This window comes from Trachurus japonicus, chromosome 12, assembly GCF_045865225.1.
Source record: "Trachurus japonicus isolate A0001 chromosome 12, Traja_1.0".
NCBI lineage: Eukaryota > Metazoa > Chordata > Actinopteri > Carangiformes > Carangidae > Trachurus > Trachurus japonicus.
The window spans coordinates 30,602,946-30,620,711 of NC_140918.1; the positions used below are offsets into that span (position 1 = coordinate 30,602,946).

At 40.0% G+C, this 17,766-nt stretch overlaps 1 protein-coding gene across 1 annotated transcript in view; it reads right to left on the reverse strand.

Moving 5' to 3' along the window:
• LOC146977798 (uncharacterized) overlaps window positions 1-16,885 on the reverse strand; it is a 35,792-nt gene extending 18,907 nt beyond the window's left edge. Inside the window, exons 1-7 of the mRNA XM_085794349.1 lie at window positions 16,877-16,885; window positions 16,610-16,758; window positions 14,928-15,081; window positions 11,710-11,825; window positions 3,478-3,580; window positions 2,527-2,696; window positions 2,357-2,441 (exon numbers count right to left, since the gene is read on the reverse strand). Coding sequence (XP_085650475.1) covers window positions 2,357-2,441; window positions 2,527-2,696; window positions 3,478-3,580; window positions 11,710-11,825; window positions 14,928-15,081; window positions 16,610-16,758; window positions 16,877-16,885 — 786 coding nt within the window. The remainder of the gene's footprint in view (window positions 1-2,356; window positions 2,442-2,526; window positions 2,697-3,477; window positions 3,581-11,709; window positions 11,826-14,927; window positions 15,082-16,609; window positions 16,759-16,876) is intronic.
• Window positions 16,886-17,766: the final 881 nt, after the last annotated feature.

The following is a 17,766-nucleotide window of genomic DNA, read 5'->3' on the forward strand; positions in this document are numbered from 1 at the left end:
GCCTCAAGTTCAAATTCTTTCTTACTGCTTTTCACTTGTATTGTCTCACAGTCAGAGTTGTCAGTGTCGCACACAGAACATGCAGTAGTGACTAAATAACTGTTGGTGTAACACACAGAGTGCTCTTTTTTCCACTCTGAGGGGGAGAGAGAGGAAACAGCAGCGTAGTGAAAGACTGAAGGAGCAGGTAGTGGCAGCAGTCACTGACAACAGTCCTGTCAGAGAGCAAAACATCCAGCTACATTTAGTCTGAGGCAATCTGCTTGGCAATATGTTGCTGTGTTGTTATTGCAGCCCCACCCCCAAACTGACAGTTTACACATAAGCGACTACATAGCGACCGTTTTGCACTGAATATAGCTGGGATGGATCACTGAATGCACAAAAAGCACTTTACAGTATCAAATCTAATCCAGATCTATTAACTCTGTATTTAATCAAAATAATGTTTGATTATCTAAATCCTAGCTCATTTTCTGACAGATTAACCACAAATGACCTAATAAAAAGGTTACTGATTCTATCCCTGGACAGTAGTGTGAGACTGAGTGTTAAAGGGATAGTTCAACATTTTGGCAAATTGGCCCATTGCCATAATCCCTATAGTCATAGCAGTAGGTTCATTACCTTTAATTGTCGGTGCAAGCTATTTTTAGAACGGTGGAGCGGAGCCGTGAGCTGCTCAGAGCTACGCTACGGAGGCTCATGAGATTTCTTGGTTTCCCTCATCAAACTCATCAAATACACAATCCAAGAACTCCGCAACGCTCTGGTGGACAAGTTGTGACCTGCACATTCACGACACTATGAAATAAAAATGTAATGTTACGAAACGGAGCCGTTTTAGAGGTAAATACAGAGTCTGCTTGCTGATAAACTGTCCCTGAAGGCAACGCGCATCAACGGTTTTGCGTGAATTATGGTCAAGTATTATAATAGAGTTATAATGCTCTATAATGTGTTGTGCTTTTTGTTATAAACCCTTATGATCATTTATGAGTGTTTATTAACAATTATAACATATTATATTATATTACCTGACCTTATAAGTCATGATATAATGCTTTATAGTGTGTGTTGTGATTATTGTTATAAATCATTATGATAATTTATGACTGTTTATAACTATAGTTATACAGTGTTATAACTGCATTATAACTTCTTATAAGTATGGTTATAATGCGTTATAGAGATAGGTGTCAAATAATAACAAACTTCTAAATACAAGTATAAAAGTATACATTGGCCATATTGTTGAGTGGATGAATTGTGCCAGTGGAATGTACATAATTTTACATACAGAAATAATCAAGGTGTAGCAGCTGGTCGAGCTAATGTGATAAAATTGCAGATTTTCTGCAGAGCTGCTGATGGAAGACTTTGAGCACAAAGATCACACAGAGCTGGATTACAGTGGAGGAGTGGCTGGAGAAGTTTCCACAGATGTGCTGATTCCTAATTATCCATTGTGATCCACTGAAATTGATCATAACTGATACTGAACACATGCAACCACGGCAGCTGTTAGATGTGAAGGAGCTTTCTAAAAATCACACTCACTCCATAGATTTTCTGCTGCAGCTTCAGCTTAAACGCACTGTGGAAAACCTGATATTTTTCAATGAAAATCCGCAAAACTGGGAAAAGGAAACGCTGCTACATGAGTGTCTGCGCGGGAGATGCAGCGCGTTGGCAGCTGGCCTGTCTGCTGCTGGTGTTTAAGCTTCACAAGTGAAACTGTGATGACACTTTGACAGGTTTTCTGCTATAATAAGACTCCAAACCAGGTTTCTTCCATCATCGCTTCCTGTCACAACTGTGCCAGTTTATTATACTTTTTATTTTTTTATTTTTTTATTTATTTTAGGAGAAAGATGCTAAACGAGAAAGACACACACATACAAAGGAAGAGAGAGGTGTGTGTGTGTGTGTGTGTGTGTGTGTGTAGGTCTGCATCTGTGTGTGACAGACAGAGCCAGATGAGCAGCCAGATGTTTCCTCTGTCTCTACTCCGACTGTCTGAAAAAGACTGACAACATCTGGACCAATGCCAGACACACACACACACTCACACACTCACACACACACACACACACACACTGACCAGTTTTATGTGGCTGTTTTTTATTGTGTGACTTTTGTCATCCACAGCAACATCAGCTTCTTATTTCAGTTGTGTTGTAGTTGTTGTTGGTGAGGATGCTGATTTAGAAACATCTTATTCAAATGTGTTTTAAAAGGTTTGAACGAGTGACTGACGACCACCGACAGTACGGGTTAGCTGCATTTGTGTGATTGCAGTCCAGCATTAGACACATGTACAGACTCCTGTACAAACAGCAGAGTTGAACTGTACCATGTTGTTGCCTTGCTCCATCTCGTTCTTTCCCTGCATGATGCTGCTTTTCTGTCTCTTGGTAAAGTTTTCTTCTCCGTCTGACCTGGAAGAGAAACATATCAAAGCTTTAGTGAAATTAAATAATTCTTTCTCGTGCTTGTTAAACAGAATGTGGTCTTGTTGTGTACCTGTGCAGTTGTTGGAGTATGTTCTGCGTGAAGCGGGTTAGTCTCTGAGTCTCAGTCTGGTACCTCTGCAGGTCCTGGGTCAGCAGGCGACGCAGTGCACACAGGGCCTCCTTCTGGAACAGCAGCTCCTCTGACTGGACCAGACGCTCAGCGATGGAGCTCTGAAGCTCCTGACAAGTACAAAACGGAAACTGAGGGAAAGGACACAGGATGTGTTTGACTAAAGGGCTGTTCCACAAACTCTGATCACAAACTCTGATCTCCATTCGATAAGCAACGTTTATCACCAAATACTAACAAACCCTATGGTTGGTATGGTTGAGCCTTTGCTCATTTGCTTACTTTTGCATATGATATGATGATATACAGCTCTGGAAAAAATAAAGAGGCCACTCCAAAATGTTGATAATGTTAATAAATCAGCTTCTCTACATGTGGCAGCCATGGATTCCAGTGTCTATTGAACTCCAACACAAGCACACCTCACTTAGCTGATCGCCTGAACCAAATCATATTTAATGAGGAAGAAAGATTATAAATAATTAAAAGAACAAAACACGGCTGTGATTAAAAATTGTTTTGATTTCTAAACTCTTCCTAAGTTTAAAAAGTCGTGTTGTGTTATTTTAAAATGAATATGAACTTGTTTTCTTTACATTATACAAGGTCTGAAAACACCAAATTTTTTTATTATTATTTTGACCTGTTGCCATTTTCTGCAAATAAATGACAATATTTTTATTTCCAATTTGGGAGAAATTTTGTCAGTAGGTTATAGAATGAAACAAAAGTCTTCATTTTACTCAAACACATCGCTATGAATAGTAAAACCAGAGGAACCGATCATTTTGAAGTGGTCTCTTAATTTTTTCCAGAGCTGTACTATATACAGTATACAGACACTCATTGTATCAGTGTGTATGATATCAGTTTAATGCTGTGGTCACTTACAGTGGACGTCTGAAGGCTGAAACGTTCACTCTGTTTCTTCCTCTCTTGAAGATGAAAGAGCTCAGTGGTCAGCAGCTGACGACGACCTTCAATCTGAAAAAGTCTGACAACACACAAATACACAACCTTACAAACTTTAGAAAAAATACTTCAACCACCCCCAAAAAAGATTCAATTAGCTGGTAATTTAATACGTTTGTTGATTCATTGCAGACAAACTATTTGTACTTAAATCTCTCTTCATGTATGCACTAACCATGCATCATGTAATAACTGTTGGGAGGACTTTACTTTACCTTCAGTGCCACTAGAAAAAACAGCTTCTGAACTCAGTGTAAAGGACGAATCAGGACAAACTGCTCTTACAAGACTAATGACAGCTACATAGTCTGATCCTCTCTGAAACATGTCAGTTCTGATGAGTTGGTTTTCAGAGGTCATACTGGAACAAACAGTAAGGTTGAATGTGTTCTCAGGTTTGGGACCATCAATGTTCTGTCTCCCCCTCGTCTCTACTCTACAGAAGCCTGAGCCAGTAACTTCCTCACATCAAACACTCCTGATAGTGGGCCCCTGCCAACCTGTTTAACATGACACTGTCCCTCCCTTCAACAAACACTGTTTAGTTACATAGATACACAGAGAGCTCAACAGTTGTTGGGTGAGTGATTCATTCTCCCTGTTTAAAGTCAACAGCAGCCAATATCTAAAACCTCATTAAGTTACAGTACAGCAGGTCATCCAACTGTAAGACTTACACCAACGTGTACTATAATCTATACTAGGATAACAATAAATAACCTGCTTTCACATAAAACTATACCGACACATTACAGAGTAACAGCAGTAGTGCAAAAGTTGACTAAAAGTGTTAAAGGTCCAGTGTGTAAAATGGGGCCAATTATCAGGCTAGGACCTTTAATGTTTGTAACAGTAGCAACGCTAATTGTAGCTAACTGAGGTGTAGTAGAAGAAATAAAAATGGTAATGGTACATGGACTTGCACCTACAGTATATACAGTAGTGCTTTCTAGTGTCTCGTACCACTCAAATTGCTTTACACTGTATGTCCCATTCACCCTGCACACACACATTCATACAGCACTAGCTTGAAAGCTACCCCATTCACACACATTCATACACCCAGTGGGGCAAGTGTGGGTTCAATGTCGAGATGGAGGAGCCTGGAATTTGTATTTTTTATTTTTTTATTTTTTTATTTAACCTTTATTTATCTAGGAAGGACTCATTGAGATTTGACAATCTCTTTTCCAAGGATGTCCTGGTCAGGAAGCATTACAAAACAATCAATCAAACATACATAGTAAGAGCAAGGTAGCAAAGAGACAAGGATAATCGATACAATAAAAGAGACCCCAAAATACAATTTGAAAGCTAAGAGTCACAAGCTAAGGAAAGCTAAGGAATCAAACCGATGACCTGCTCTACCTCCTGAGCCACAATTCTTATGCTATAAGTTTTAAAACAGTAATACTCCAATGAGCGAATGTGCGGTAGTAATAACAAATAGTACACAGCATTATTTCAGCCTGACACAAAGGCCCCAGTGAAGCTGTGCAGTCAGACATCAGAGTGTAATGGAGCATCTGTCCACTGGGAGACACTAAACCTCTGTGACAGACTGGCAGAACAGCAGGTGACGAGAGGCACACAAGTGTTTTGTTTGTGAGGAAGAAGAGGAGGCTCATCTGAGCGAAGCCTTTGATGAACTAACTGAAGAAGTGACATCAACGTGTAGAGAAACGGCAAATTAGGAGAAACCACACAGACAATGGTACAAAACCACAAAGGCCTGCTGGGAAATATCTTAATGTTGTGTTGATGAGGTTTTCAAGGAGGCCTAAGGACTCGTCTGTGCGTGTTATGAGACTGTCAGGGATGGAAATGTGAAGTAAACCTAAAGACATCACTGATCTGTCGTCTACCGTCATCTGGCCACAGCGTCCTTGTCAAACACTCATGGTTGATAACTATAGAAGAAAAGTTAGGCTCGAAGTCTCAGAATGTTGGAGGTTTATTCATATTATTTTGTAGTTTTGGTGCTTACCCGTTTAAAAAAATAAAATAAAATAAAATAAAATAAAATGAAATTAGGATGCAACAAAACCGGCACCAACAATAACAAGCATTACCATAGCATTCCATATGTTAAATACCATAGGCCCGTTCCTGTAGGATTGTGGGAAATTTCTCCCCAATTCAACTTTAATTCAAAAACCTAAAAAAGGTAATAACCGTGCTTTTAGGAGAAGTGCACGTCTTGAGTGCAATCATGAGATTTCAAGAATAAAGTTTCATGCAAATAAGCTACTTCATCACCTGTCAATCAAAACTGATCTCAGCCAATCACATGGCTTCATTAAAACGGTGTGCATGTGTATGTGATGAGGAGCATCATGTTTTGCTGTGAAAATCAGTAATTACCAATGAATATCTGTGTGTGTGAGATGTTGACAATTTGAGAATCACACACAGAAACACACACACACACACACACACACACACACAATGTGCCAGCTGTCAGTGTGTTCTGATTAGGTGCTTATATACAGAGAAGCGTGAATAGGGCTCCGTAATTATATGAATGTATGTGACAAACACATTTCACTCCATAATTGCAGGTGAAAAATGTGTGGGTGTTTTTTATTTATTTATTTATTGTACATTAATGTATCTCACCTCTGGCAGCCTGTCACATACATTTTCAGTGTGTCAAGGTTACAACAGGATATACACAATCTGTGGCGGGATTGTGTGTATGTGTGTGTTTGTGTGCATATTTATAGCACAAAAAAAGAATTAACTTTGAAGAATAAAATCCACCTCCATGTTTCTATCATGAACTATGTTGATGGTATAAAATGGTATGTAAATGAAGATAAATGTTAATGTTCATCTCCACTTCTACTTCATACTCTTTGAGTACAGTACAGTATATTTGCGATTAAAGATAAAACTGTGTGAGCAGAAGTTACAAGTTCGGTGCTGAAAGAATTCAGACTGACAGAGTCATTTTTACCACAGTTTATTCTCTTCTGTGTTCTTTGCTTTTTTTATATTTTTGTTATTGTAAAATAAATATATTTGAATTGTTGGTGACATTTTACAGACTAAGGATTAACTGTTGAAAAAATAATGAATTGAAAATAATAATTACATAATACAATAATCATACATTTAATAACAATATGAAACACAGGGAAAAATAAGTTGTTGAGAAAAGGAAAAGTGGACCAGGAGAAGGGGAAGACTGTGGGAGAGGAGGAATGGAAAGGTAAAAGAGATGAGAACAAGTGGAAAGATTTGAATGAAAATAAGACACAAATCTTGAAGCAAGAAAAGATGAAAGGAGAGAAAGAGGAATGAAAGGAGTAGGCAAAATGTTGTGACAGGGTGTTGGGGAGAATTACTCAGGGATGCTGTGTGTTTCACAGGTAAAAGAAAAACAGGGTGAGAACAAAACCAGACAAAGAAAGTAATATGAAAAATCAAAACAAAGAACTAATAAAGAAAAGTGAAAGAGAAATAAATAACTGATGTGCCATAGTGATGACAACTCCACTGCAGAGGACCACGACATGGTTACTGGAAGAGCTACAAAGAAATGTTTTGTCTTTATTTCTCCCTTTCTCCTTTCCCTTTTTCATTTATTTATTTCCTTGTTTTGCTCATTATCACAATTTATCTCAATCTATTTACTTGCTTACTGTGTTGCTGTGTCATGTCTTTCCTGTCTTGTGCTATGTCATGTCTTTATGTTTGCGTAATGTCTGTCACTGGTATCACACAATAAAAATAAATAAATAAAATAAAATAAAATAAAAGAGCTACAAAGGAAGCTACAGTACTGCGTGCACCTTGTAATAAAACAGCAGCTATCAGACCATGTTGACCTTTGACCTACATGTGAGTGATGCCACCTTACTGATTAATTTCAGAGAATTTAGGAAATAGAAGATGAGCCGATTCTCCTTCAGAGAATACGAGGAAGATGAAGAAGAGGGTTGACAGAGTTCGGCTGGGTGTGTTCCAAACTGCCAGTCAGCAGGATCTCTCCTTGCATAACCAGACTCTGAGTCTATCTACTGTATGGGAAAACACCACTGAAGAGTAGCTGTTTGTAAATGAGCCATGTAAGGAACTGAGGTTTCATGCTTCTTTAGACCTCTAAAGGACGATATTGATATTAGCACCTGTCACCTGTCAGTTATCACCCCTTCTACCCTCGCTCTCATGTGTGCGTGTTACTTATTAAAGGGTTAGTTCACACCAGTGGCCCATGTGTTCTCACACATGTAGTTTTGGTCTTATTCACCAGTTGAAAGGAGCTCAATAGAAGTGAATTAAAGCTGATCTTTCAGAGATTTTAGAGTCAAATTGATTAAGTAATTAGTCCACAGGGCTTCAAGACAAGTAAAGCACTTAAAGAATGTAATCACAAGCTCCAACATGTCTTTCCAAAAACGGTGCCCTAGTTATCCTGGGTAACCCACAAAACACTGGAAGCAAAATAAAGGAATAATCCCTGAGGGACTGAAGCTGAAACCGAGCCTTTAATAAACAACATACAGTACAGTTAGCAACAAAAACAAACAGAATTCTGCAGATTTTCACAGATCTCAAATCCTGGACAAATAGATATTTGTACATGTGTGTGAGCTGATCTTATACTCATAATTAAAATGTTATTATCTGTATCTTCCTAGCTATAATGTTTATATGATAAAGAAGAAAAAAACAACTCCCACTCCACAGACAGGAAGGTCACCTCAACAGGGCAGGAAAGACTTGTGTTAATAGAGTCACTGTGACATTCCTGTTTCTGTTGCAGTTCTGTGACAACGTGTCACTAAAATTCCACTAAACGTCAGTGGTAATAACAGTATGAACAGCACACTTCTGAGAGAGAAGGGAAGTAAACATGAGAGGACTAAATAAGGAAGTCAAGTGGTCACTGAGCCTTTTCTCTATATCAACAGTTTATTTACCATTTAATTCAACTACAATAAGAGACTCTTAGCTAATTAGATTCAACAAGCTCAGGTAGAAAGCTTAACAAGGAGTTGGTCGACTTAAAAAAAATCTCTAGTAATTTTAGACCTGGCTTCTTTTCAGAAGCCCTCATTTGCTTTCAAGTAAATTTTTCTATAGCAGTTTCTATAAAGTAAAGGATTAGTGAAAGTCTGTATGTTGATATAGGTGGAGCCAAAAAATACAAAAACTCAAGTCAAGCAGTGTTACGGTAAGAAACAACCAAGAACAACGCACCTCACCAAAATTTGTATTCACAGAGTAACATCCTAATGATTTTTTTTTTAAAAAGGTATGAAATAAAAGTGTCATAACTATTATGACTGTCTGGACTCTGTTGTCTGTAGTTTGCCATACCCCATATAACTGCTCTGTGGAATGTCTCTTCACATGATGCTCATCATCCTATGCTCGCTGTGAGAAAAGACCATTAAAAGCAGATTAGGTTTAACACAGAGCTGTGAAGGTAACTGCATGGAGTTCTCAGCTCTAACAAACAGCAGCATGGTTCTCCTGCCAGAGGAGGTGCCAGAGGAGGAAGATGATGTTTTAAAGGCACCTTTATCACCTTGACCAAGAAACTCAACTACAGCAAGAGTTAAAAAAAAAAAAAAAAAACTGTTCCAGAAGTTCTGAGTGTGAAAGCTGCTTGTTTCCTGCAGCGTAAAGTCTACTCCGAGGGAAAAAGAATGGCTTTATCTGTGTTAGTGAATATTGCAGAGTCTTAGCTCGATCCTTTTTTCATGCACAAAAACCCAACCCAGTGTTGTCACTGACATTAGCACATAAGCCTCCCTGAAAGCCAAGGAAAACCCCAGTAAAATGAAAGCAGGGTGACGTCTCTCTCCAGTAAGCCGAGCGGATATGAGATATGGGTATCATGTCGGGAAGGGCAACGTGATCGAGACATGTAACACTTCTTTTCATCTCCTGTCATTAAGCCTTTTATCCAAGCTGTGACTGGAGCTGATCATTCTTGGCGGTGAGAACCCGGGTTACTGAGAAATTAGGAGTGGTACTGTACTGTATGTGTGTGTGTGTCTGCCAGCTTGCACACCTTGAATCCTGAGATGTGTTTTAGCTTGTCTTGTCTGACAGAAGTGAGACCAGTTGAAGTGTTGTTCTGCCAAACTGCTCATCATGGCAGGATTACAGAGAGTAGGAGCGAACAGGACGAGGCGGCAGCCATCTACCACCATCTGAAGACTCACTGTCAGCACAGAGAATCTGAACATTCACCAGTCTTTCACTTTCACAGAGCTGATTAAAAACCTAACGGGGAAAACTGAAAACTGGAAACTTGTACCAAATGGGTTTGTAACAGTAAAAGTGCAGGCCGAGAGCTGCTTTTTAATCGAAGAAGAGGGCTACATCTCTCCCTACTGTTTGGGACAGTGTCATTCCTGCACTGTTAGCAGGAATGACACGGCACACTTTCATGAAGTCAAGACTGATGCTTTGGAATTTCATTCACCCATTAATCTAATTAATATTTATATAAGCCAAGAAAACACGCTGCTGTGTAAACTTCACACACTAACACTACAGGAATACTGTAATGAACAGGTAATTTGTTCTACACAAAGTGGTTAACACATTTTAAATTTGTGGGAAAAAATATCAGTGGTATCAGGGTGGAGCTCTTTACCAGCAGATGTGTCTGTGTCCTTAAAGGTACATTGTGTAGGAATTACTCCCATCTAGCGGTGCGGTTGTACTGTATATCGCAAGCAACTCAATCGTATTTTTCATGCTGCATTCACCTGAAATTGGGCAGACGAACGACAGCCACTGCACGTAACGGCATAAACAAGCCTCTATGTAAACAAGTGGTCCGTCAGCACCAGGCAAAACAATACACGTGACAATATGTTGTCATGGCGATGTCGTATTGTTTACCTAAAATGACATCTGGTTTGTTACCGACGGCCGTCTGCCCGACTGCAGGTGAATGCAGCATCAGTGTAACGCTCCATTCCTCCTCACTGCGTTACCGCGGTGACTTTTCACAGACGCCACCTCGACCTGAGCCGACAGCTCCGGTGTCTCCGCTGAGTTTCCGTGGTTTCCTACCGTCATGCTGCCACTGAACGTAAAAACATGGCGACACGACATGGCAGCCAGCACCGAGCTTACCCGCTACATGTAGATATGAATGATATGAACGGCAAATTCAGAGCTAACCGGAACACTTCAGTTTGTTGATGGGGGGATTACTGATTAATGAAAAACAGACTTTTGAACCAAATAATCGATTTTCATGAATATATAACAGGAGAAGTTACACAATGTCCCTTTAAAACAACTGTGAAATCAAATACAAATAAAAAAAATAGATAAATCTAGTGAGTCATTCAGGATTCTTGGGAACAGCAACAAAATAATCTCAGCTTTAAAAGCTCAATTTAGCGTGCACACGCACATGTACAGTGCAAAACGCATAAAGGAACCATTCACTTTCGTTTTCTCTCTTCCCCCATCTTTCACGCTTTGTCAGCCACGCGCGCACGCACACACACACACACACACACACACACACACACTGGTGCACACAGAGGCAGGCTGGATCCTGTTGTTTTCTCTGGTGGAGCAGAACCTGCTGCTGTTCTGAGATACAGCGAAACTCCAATAGTCGTGTTTCAGCTCTGTGACAAAACCCCACAACCCAACACAGAGCTGCCTCTTACTCACATGTTCAAACAGCACACAACATGGTCCGGATTTTAGAAAGAGGAGTGTCCAGTTTCACAGAAGACGATCAAGAATATAGTGAACATGTTCAGTGAGAATGGACAGTCTGGGTTTTCCTAAGAGGATTCTATCTTTGGTGTTTTGTTGTGTTTGCTTTTAGCTTCGTATTTCAGTCAATATTCTGCCTCATTGTGCTCATTACAGAATCAAGATTCTGAGAGTCATAACCTAATTATTATGACCCAAAACAGTCAAAATGTTTAGTTTTTTAGTATATAGGATTTTGTCATAAAGACACAAGGTTGAGAGTGTTACTGTATAAATCAAAGTATGAGGACAACTGATCTTAGGTGGGATGGACACCAGGGTTGAGTGAAAAGAGAGACACATCAACTGTGGTTCAAAAGCTTAGAAAAGCACCACCTTGCTGAAAAGACCCCAATCTGACACTGTCCAATAGCTTGGTCAAAAAAGATGTCCTCGACTCACTGTGTGTGTATGTTTCTGAGCTCCTGCTCTGTCCGTCTCCACAGCTGCTGGAGGTCAAAGTTCAGCCGCTCACACAACGGTCCCTCTCTTCCAGCGCCGTCCTCAGACAACAAGTCCTGATCCCAGGAGCAGACAAGAGAGGTTAGAGGAGCCTTCAGCTGGAAAACACAGTCTGCTGACCACACTCATCTTCTAGCTTAGCTTGTGCTAAACAATTCTTTTGGCTAGTTTGTTGGAATGCATCCCTTGAAGAACGCCTTTGCAGACTGCTGTCTACTTTATTCTCTTTTTAAAAAGTGGTTCATTGCTTCATCCATCCGTTGGGTCCTTTACTGACCAGGGAAACTAAGGATGGATTCATCTTCATTTACTGTAAAGAGGCCTTTGAAATAGGACAGCCTTGTTGGACTAGGGTTGCAAAGGGGCAGACAATTTCCAGTAAATTTCTGGTAAATTTCCAGAAACTTTCCATGGGAAGTTAAGTTGGGGAATTTTGGAAATATTCCAAATTGGAAACCTTCCATGGGAATTATGGGAATTTATGGGAGTTATTGGGAAATAACTGGAAATTGGGGGTAATGTTAGACAAACTGTATCATATCCATGTTTTGTCATAAGCAGATATCCATGCAAAATAATCCAATTAAAAAACATGACATTTCAACAGATTTATGCACTGTGTGCATGTGATTGAGGAAGAGCATAGATATTAAAGTGTAAATCTGGTTGTTTTAGCCAAGATTATGCTACAATATATTTTCCCCAACTAGGTTCCCTGTTAAGGGCCAACCTTCAATTTTGTAAATTTCGGATTTATTCCCATTGATTCCTGTTTATTCCCATATATTCCCATTAATTCCCATATATTCCCATTAATTCCCATGGAAAGTTTCCAACTTTGACAATTCCCGGAGTTTTGCAACCATATGTTGGACACAACTGGTCTTGTGTGACCAGTCCATTGCGTAGATGCACCTCTACTAATCTAAGAGTGAAACACAGCCATCCCTTTAGGCCAGAAGATTCAGAGGCTGGCACTGGTTAGTTTCTGACAGTAATAAAGGTACAGCACCATGATCACTTTTATTGCTGGGAAACAGGACACTGCTGTATCCTCAGGATTGACACACCCAATAGTTAACAGGGTGTAAAGCAACATAATTAATGTCAAAGAAAAAAGGCAAAATGCTCCATCATCATTTAATATTTAGTGCGGCGAGTATTTTATATGAGAACTTAGCCGTATAACATTACAGGTTTCAGTAGTCTGCTGTCTCAGTTCGCCGCACGTAGCAACATGTTGAGTTAAACAGAAAAGAGTGATGATTCACACTGAGGGAGGAGAGTGGGAAAGCAGACAAACAAGAGGAGGTGACATAGAGAGACAGAGACAAGAGGAGAAACCAAAAAGAGACACTCGAGGACAATGAAGAGCAATGAAGAAGTTGGAAAAAGTGAAATCTAACATGGCGTGTCTGAACTAGCCGAGGTGACGGAGTCCTTCAGAGAGCGGCTGTGGGCTGGGAGACAACAGACTGACTGAGTCATTCTGGCAGAACATGATGCTCACCCTCATCCTCCCCTTCGTCTGTCTGTTTGTGTCCATGTGACTCAGTCTGAGAGACAAACTGGCACTACGTTCACACAGCAGCCAATCTGATCTGCTTTTCAAATGTGATCTTTAGTCCTCACCGTCCACCATCTAACATACGAGCTGCAGCATAAAATCTATATTTTGACACATTTTTTGTTTTGTACACACAATTTCTAAGGCCAATGCCTATATAATCAAGATTTATTATCGACCTACACAACATCTCTTCACACGACGCGTGACATAAATAACAAAATAACAAATGAATGAGTTATAAGTAAACTTGGTATCACGATCTGGTGAATAGAATGTTTCAGTGCTTCAGTCTCCTGTTAAAGATTGCCTGACATATATGCCAGAATCAGTCTATAATGATCTAATGTCGCCAAAATGTGACTGTGTAAAAACGTACATAGTGAGGGGCTAAATAAGTTGATTTCTGTTCCACTCTCAGTATCCAGACTGGTTGGTACCACCACCTTATGCAGTTAACTAGCCTGGAAATGATTAAACCGAACATTTGTCGCTTTATTTTCTCTCAAATGTCTCGGAGGTAACCGTGCCTCAGTCAGTGCTCGCTCACGCCATACATGAATGAAGTTGACAGTTTAGGTAAGAGGAGGAAGTTGAGAGTGACCCGGGGTCAAGAAGAGGCTGGAGAACACACAGGGCTATCTGTCACTGTCATTACAAAGAAGTCAGGATGCATTTGCATTTGTATTAATCTTATTATATCATGTAATATTCACTGGGAATTTTAGAATTGAGGTGCAGAGAAAGGAACAGTCCTTTCCCATTGAAATCCTTGTGACCAACTGAAATTGCTTTTCTCTGTTGACTTGTATTTTCCTTCATCACGCTCCCATTCTAAATGTTTTAGACGACTTTAATGTCAAATATGGGTCACATGAGGGAAATGATTTAGTTTGAAGCCCATTGACAAACATTTAAAACAGGTTTAATCTGATTTTTCTTGTGCACTTTATTGGTCTCTGCAATTAGGCTTCAGGAAGAAAAACACACTTGACACTATAGGGAGGAGCAATAACTTGGATTTGAGCTCACCGTGGCCTTGGGATAAACCAACAACAAGGGAGAGGAAAGAGAGGGAAATACAGATGAAAGAGAGAACAGCACAGTTAATTCTGAGAAATGGAGAGAAAATCCTGGAAATCAATAAAGACAGTGCCAACAAAAACAGATCCCCGCATACACTGTTAAGAGGAATGCACTTAAGGCAGAGTTGAGCAATTAGCCCTGTTCCCTCTAGCAAAGAACCACGTTTTAAAAACATCAGGTTAAAAAAAATGAAGCTAACTCCAACCTCAGCAAAGACAAAATGACAGTTGATACCTCTGCTGCACGCCAGATGATCATCTAACTGTTTTTTACTAGAGGTGTCATGTTTAATGTTCCTGAAACAAGTTCAGTGAAATTTGTGGAGATTAGACTCATTAAAAAGTTGAATGTTTTCTTCCATCTGTTCAACGACAAAATTTGGCCTTCAGCTAATGATCCACTGACTAAGAAAACATGCGTGTGTTTTGTATTACCAAATTTTATCTCCTTGGTTTAACGGCATTACATTTGTACGTATGTTATAATGATTTCCCATGTCGCTTACCTGGTGGTTCTCAGTGATGGGGGACTGCGGGATGTGAACTTTATCTTCTATCAGCTGCCGTAGTTTGTCCACAGAAGCAGGGAAGTCTTCTGTGTGTCTCTGGAACTCTGGAGACTTCAGAGAAAGAGAGAAAATATTTTTAGCATTGTTATCCCTTGGTTTCAACACAGCAACCCTCAGTGAATTTGACCTATGTTACACATTTAGCAGATTTTGCAACGACCCAACACTACTGAGAGTCCCCTCCTGTTGGCAGAGTGTAGTAGTTACATGCACAGAGGTTGTACTGTAGCAATGTTTGTAGGACATGCAGCACGTTGTCTTGCCTGAATGTCTGGAAGCCATTGTCAGACAGAATTTAGGGCTACACCAAATTAGCACTCTTAAACTGACTCTTTAACTAATTTTTCTCATCAGTAAGGAATGGAGAGAAACAGGAATGATCCAAACAAAGAAAGAAGCTGAACTGACTTGTGCCCTCCAGACTCAACACCATACCACTTCAAAGACTTTAGCACTTAGCTCACTAAAGCACAGAGAGGATGCCCTAAATACCAGCACACAACTGCTCCACATCTGAGAAACACATATGTGGACTACATTCAGTCAGAATAAGGCAGACAGGAAACTGACTGAACTACACAGTGGGGTTTAAAGCACATCAGATGTCCCAGTGTTTAATGATGCTTTGATCATCTGTATGTTAGGCTATAATATAACTGGACACAACAAGACATGCTACCAAGGTTAATCTTTTTGGCTTTGGAGAGCAAGGCTGTAGGTTTACACTAAGCATAATAAGGATATTGCAATTTCTGTTCACTGTGTTTGATCCAGCTTGTACATTTTTAAACCATTAGGATATATTCATGTTAAATGCAATAGGAAAAATAAAACACTTTTGCTGCAACTTTTCAATAATTGATCCAGAGAGTTTTTAAAACCTTTCATTTAAAAAAAAAGCACATTAAAAGTTTGGAGACCCACAGGATTTGTCTTGTATTGTCTAGTTTTGTTTAACAGCAAATTCAATTCTGAATCATAAAGGAGACTGTTTAAACAAAAAATGTGGCTGGAATTGAAACAGAGGTTGAGATGTATTCTCTTTAGGTTTCCAGGAAGCTCCAACACTGGGCCCTTCACTTCTCAGAAAGCAAATCATCAGTCAACATCTGCTAAAACATCTATTCAACTAATTTACTCTAAATTGTTGCAGCACTGATAATAACCATCAAAACTGGGCTTGATACACTACCAGAAAATAACTCTTATTGTTCATGCCACTGTTGTTATATAGGCCACAAAGTTAAAGTTCATCATGGGCAAAGTAACCTATTCTTTATTGCTCTGATTATGAAATTGATGATAACCAAGACCAAGATTATCACCAGCAATAGCACATTACTCTCATAAGGAACCCTCTACTACTCCTGGTGTCCCCTCCCTGCCCTTTATGATATGGCTGCAACACACATTTACAATCTGATTGACGTGCTTAAGCATAAGTTTGACCACAAACATCTGACGTTATAGTCCCCTATATGTAGTAAGTATGCTGCGTGCGCAGGAGGGCTGTGGTTCACATACAGCGACAACGATATGGCCAGCTTTCGTAACTGTGTTTGAACAGTGCAGTACAACAAAGAGTGTGCGTTGTGCCCAGTTGTGATAATGCAACGCACAGTATGACCAAGGCCATGGAGGAATGTGGGGTTAACAAGGGCTCTCCAGTTTTACAGTGCAGGGCTGTGCTGAGCCAGAGAAGCATCATAGACTGTGGCTCCATCGGCAGGAAAATGGCGGGCGGGCCACTTCTAACCTGGCCGCCTGTCTGAAAGATTTACAGACACAGCTGGGCATGAAACCACAAGGCTCCAACAGGACGCACCCATGAATGGAACAACACGTTCTATATGCTTAGAGCTTTTTGTTGAAGCTGGGGCGAGTACTTGCACCATCCATCCGTTCACTGACAGAGCTGACACAGCACAAGGTGTAAACTGACTATGATCTAGCTCCCGTAGTCCTCCCTCCTTGTTTACCTCATCACAAACACACAGCAACATGACTTCCAGCGTAAATGAAGAGTTTGTTCCCAGAAAAGGCACAGTCCTGCCATTTGTCTGTAACTGGTTCAGTTTTGCAGCGTGAGAAACACGTACGAACCACGGTCCACTGCAAAGTTTCTTCAAAGGCTGGTGATACTAAAAGTTGCAGCATCTATTTCAACTATTTCATGTGGAAAGCTTTCTTTATGCAGTCACACTCTATATCACTTAAGATATGCTGACCGTATAAGTGACTCCCCCACTACATTATGTACTGTTAAAGGGATACGCCAACATTTTTTTGTGTCTTGTCCTGAGTCCATGACCAGTAGATAGACACCATCCTTTCGACTGTGCGTGCAGTAACAAGGGAGATAGAACCGTAATTAGCTTAGCTCAAACGTTGGAAGTGTAGGTAGTGTTAGCCTGCCTCCTACCCGAGCCGAAATCAGCAGTCAGAAGCTGATTTCATTTTAGCTCTAAACTCTGTAAATATATCACTTTATCAACATTTCAAACATTTTTAGGTGAGAAAGTAGCCGTTTAGATCAGCAGTGTGTCGTTAATTTGTCTAAATACCAGCTGTTTACAATTTTGTTCGGACGAATTCGGCGCTACTCAAGCTAGCCGTTGTGACCAACACACTTCCGGTTACTTTCACAAAATAAAACACCCGTTGCCCTTTACATACAGAAAACCATGACAGTATAATTTGTGCTTTTACTTTGAGGTTAGCTTCCTATTTCAAAGTAAAAGCACAAATTATATCGTCATGGTTTTCTGCATGTGGG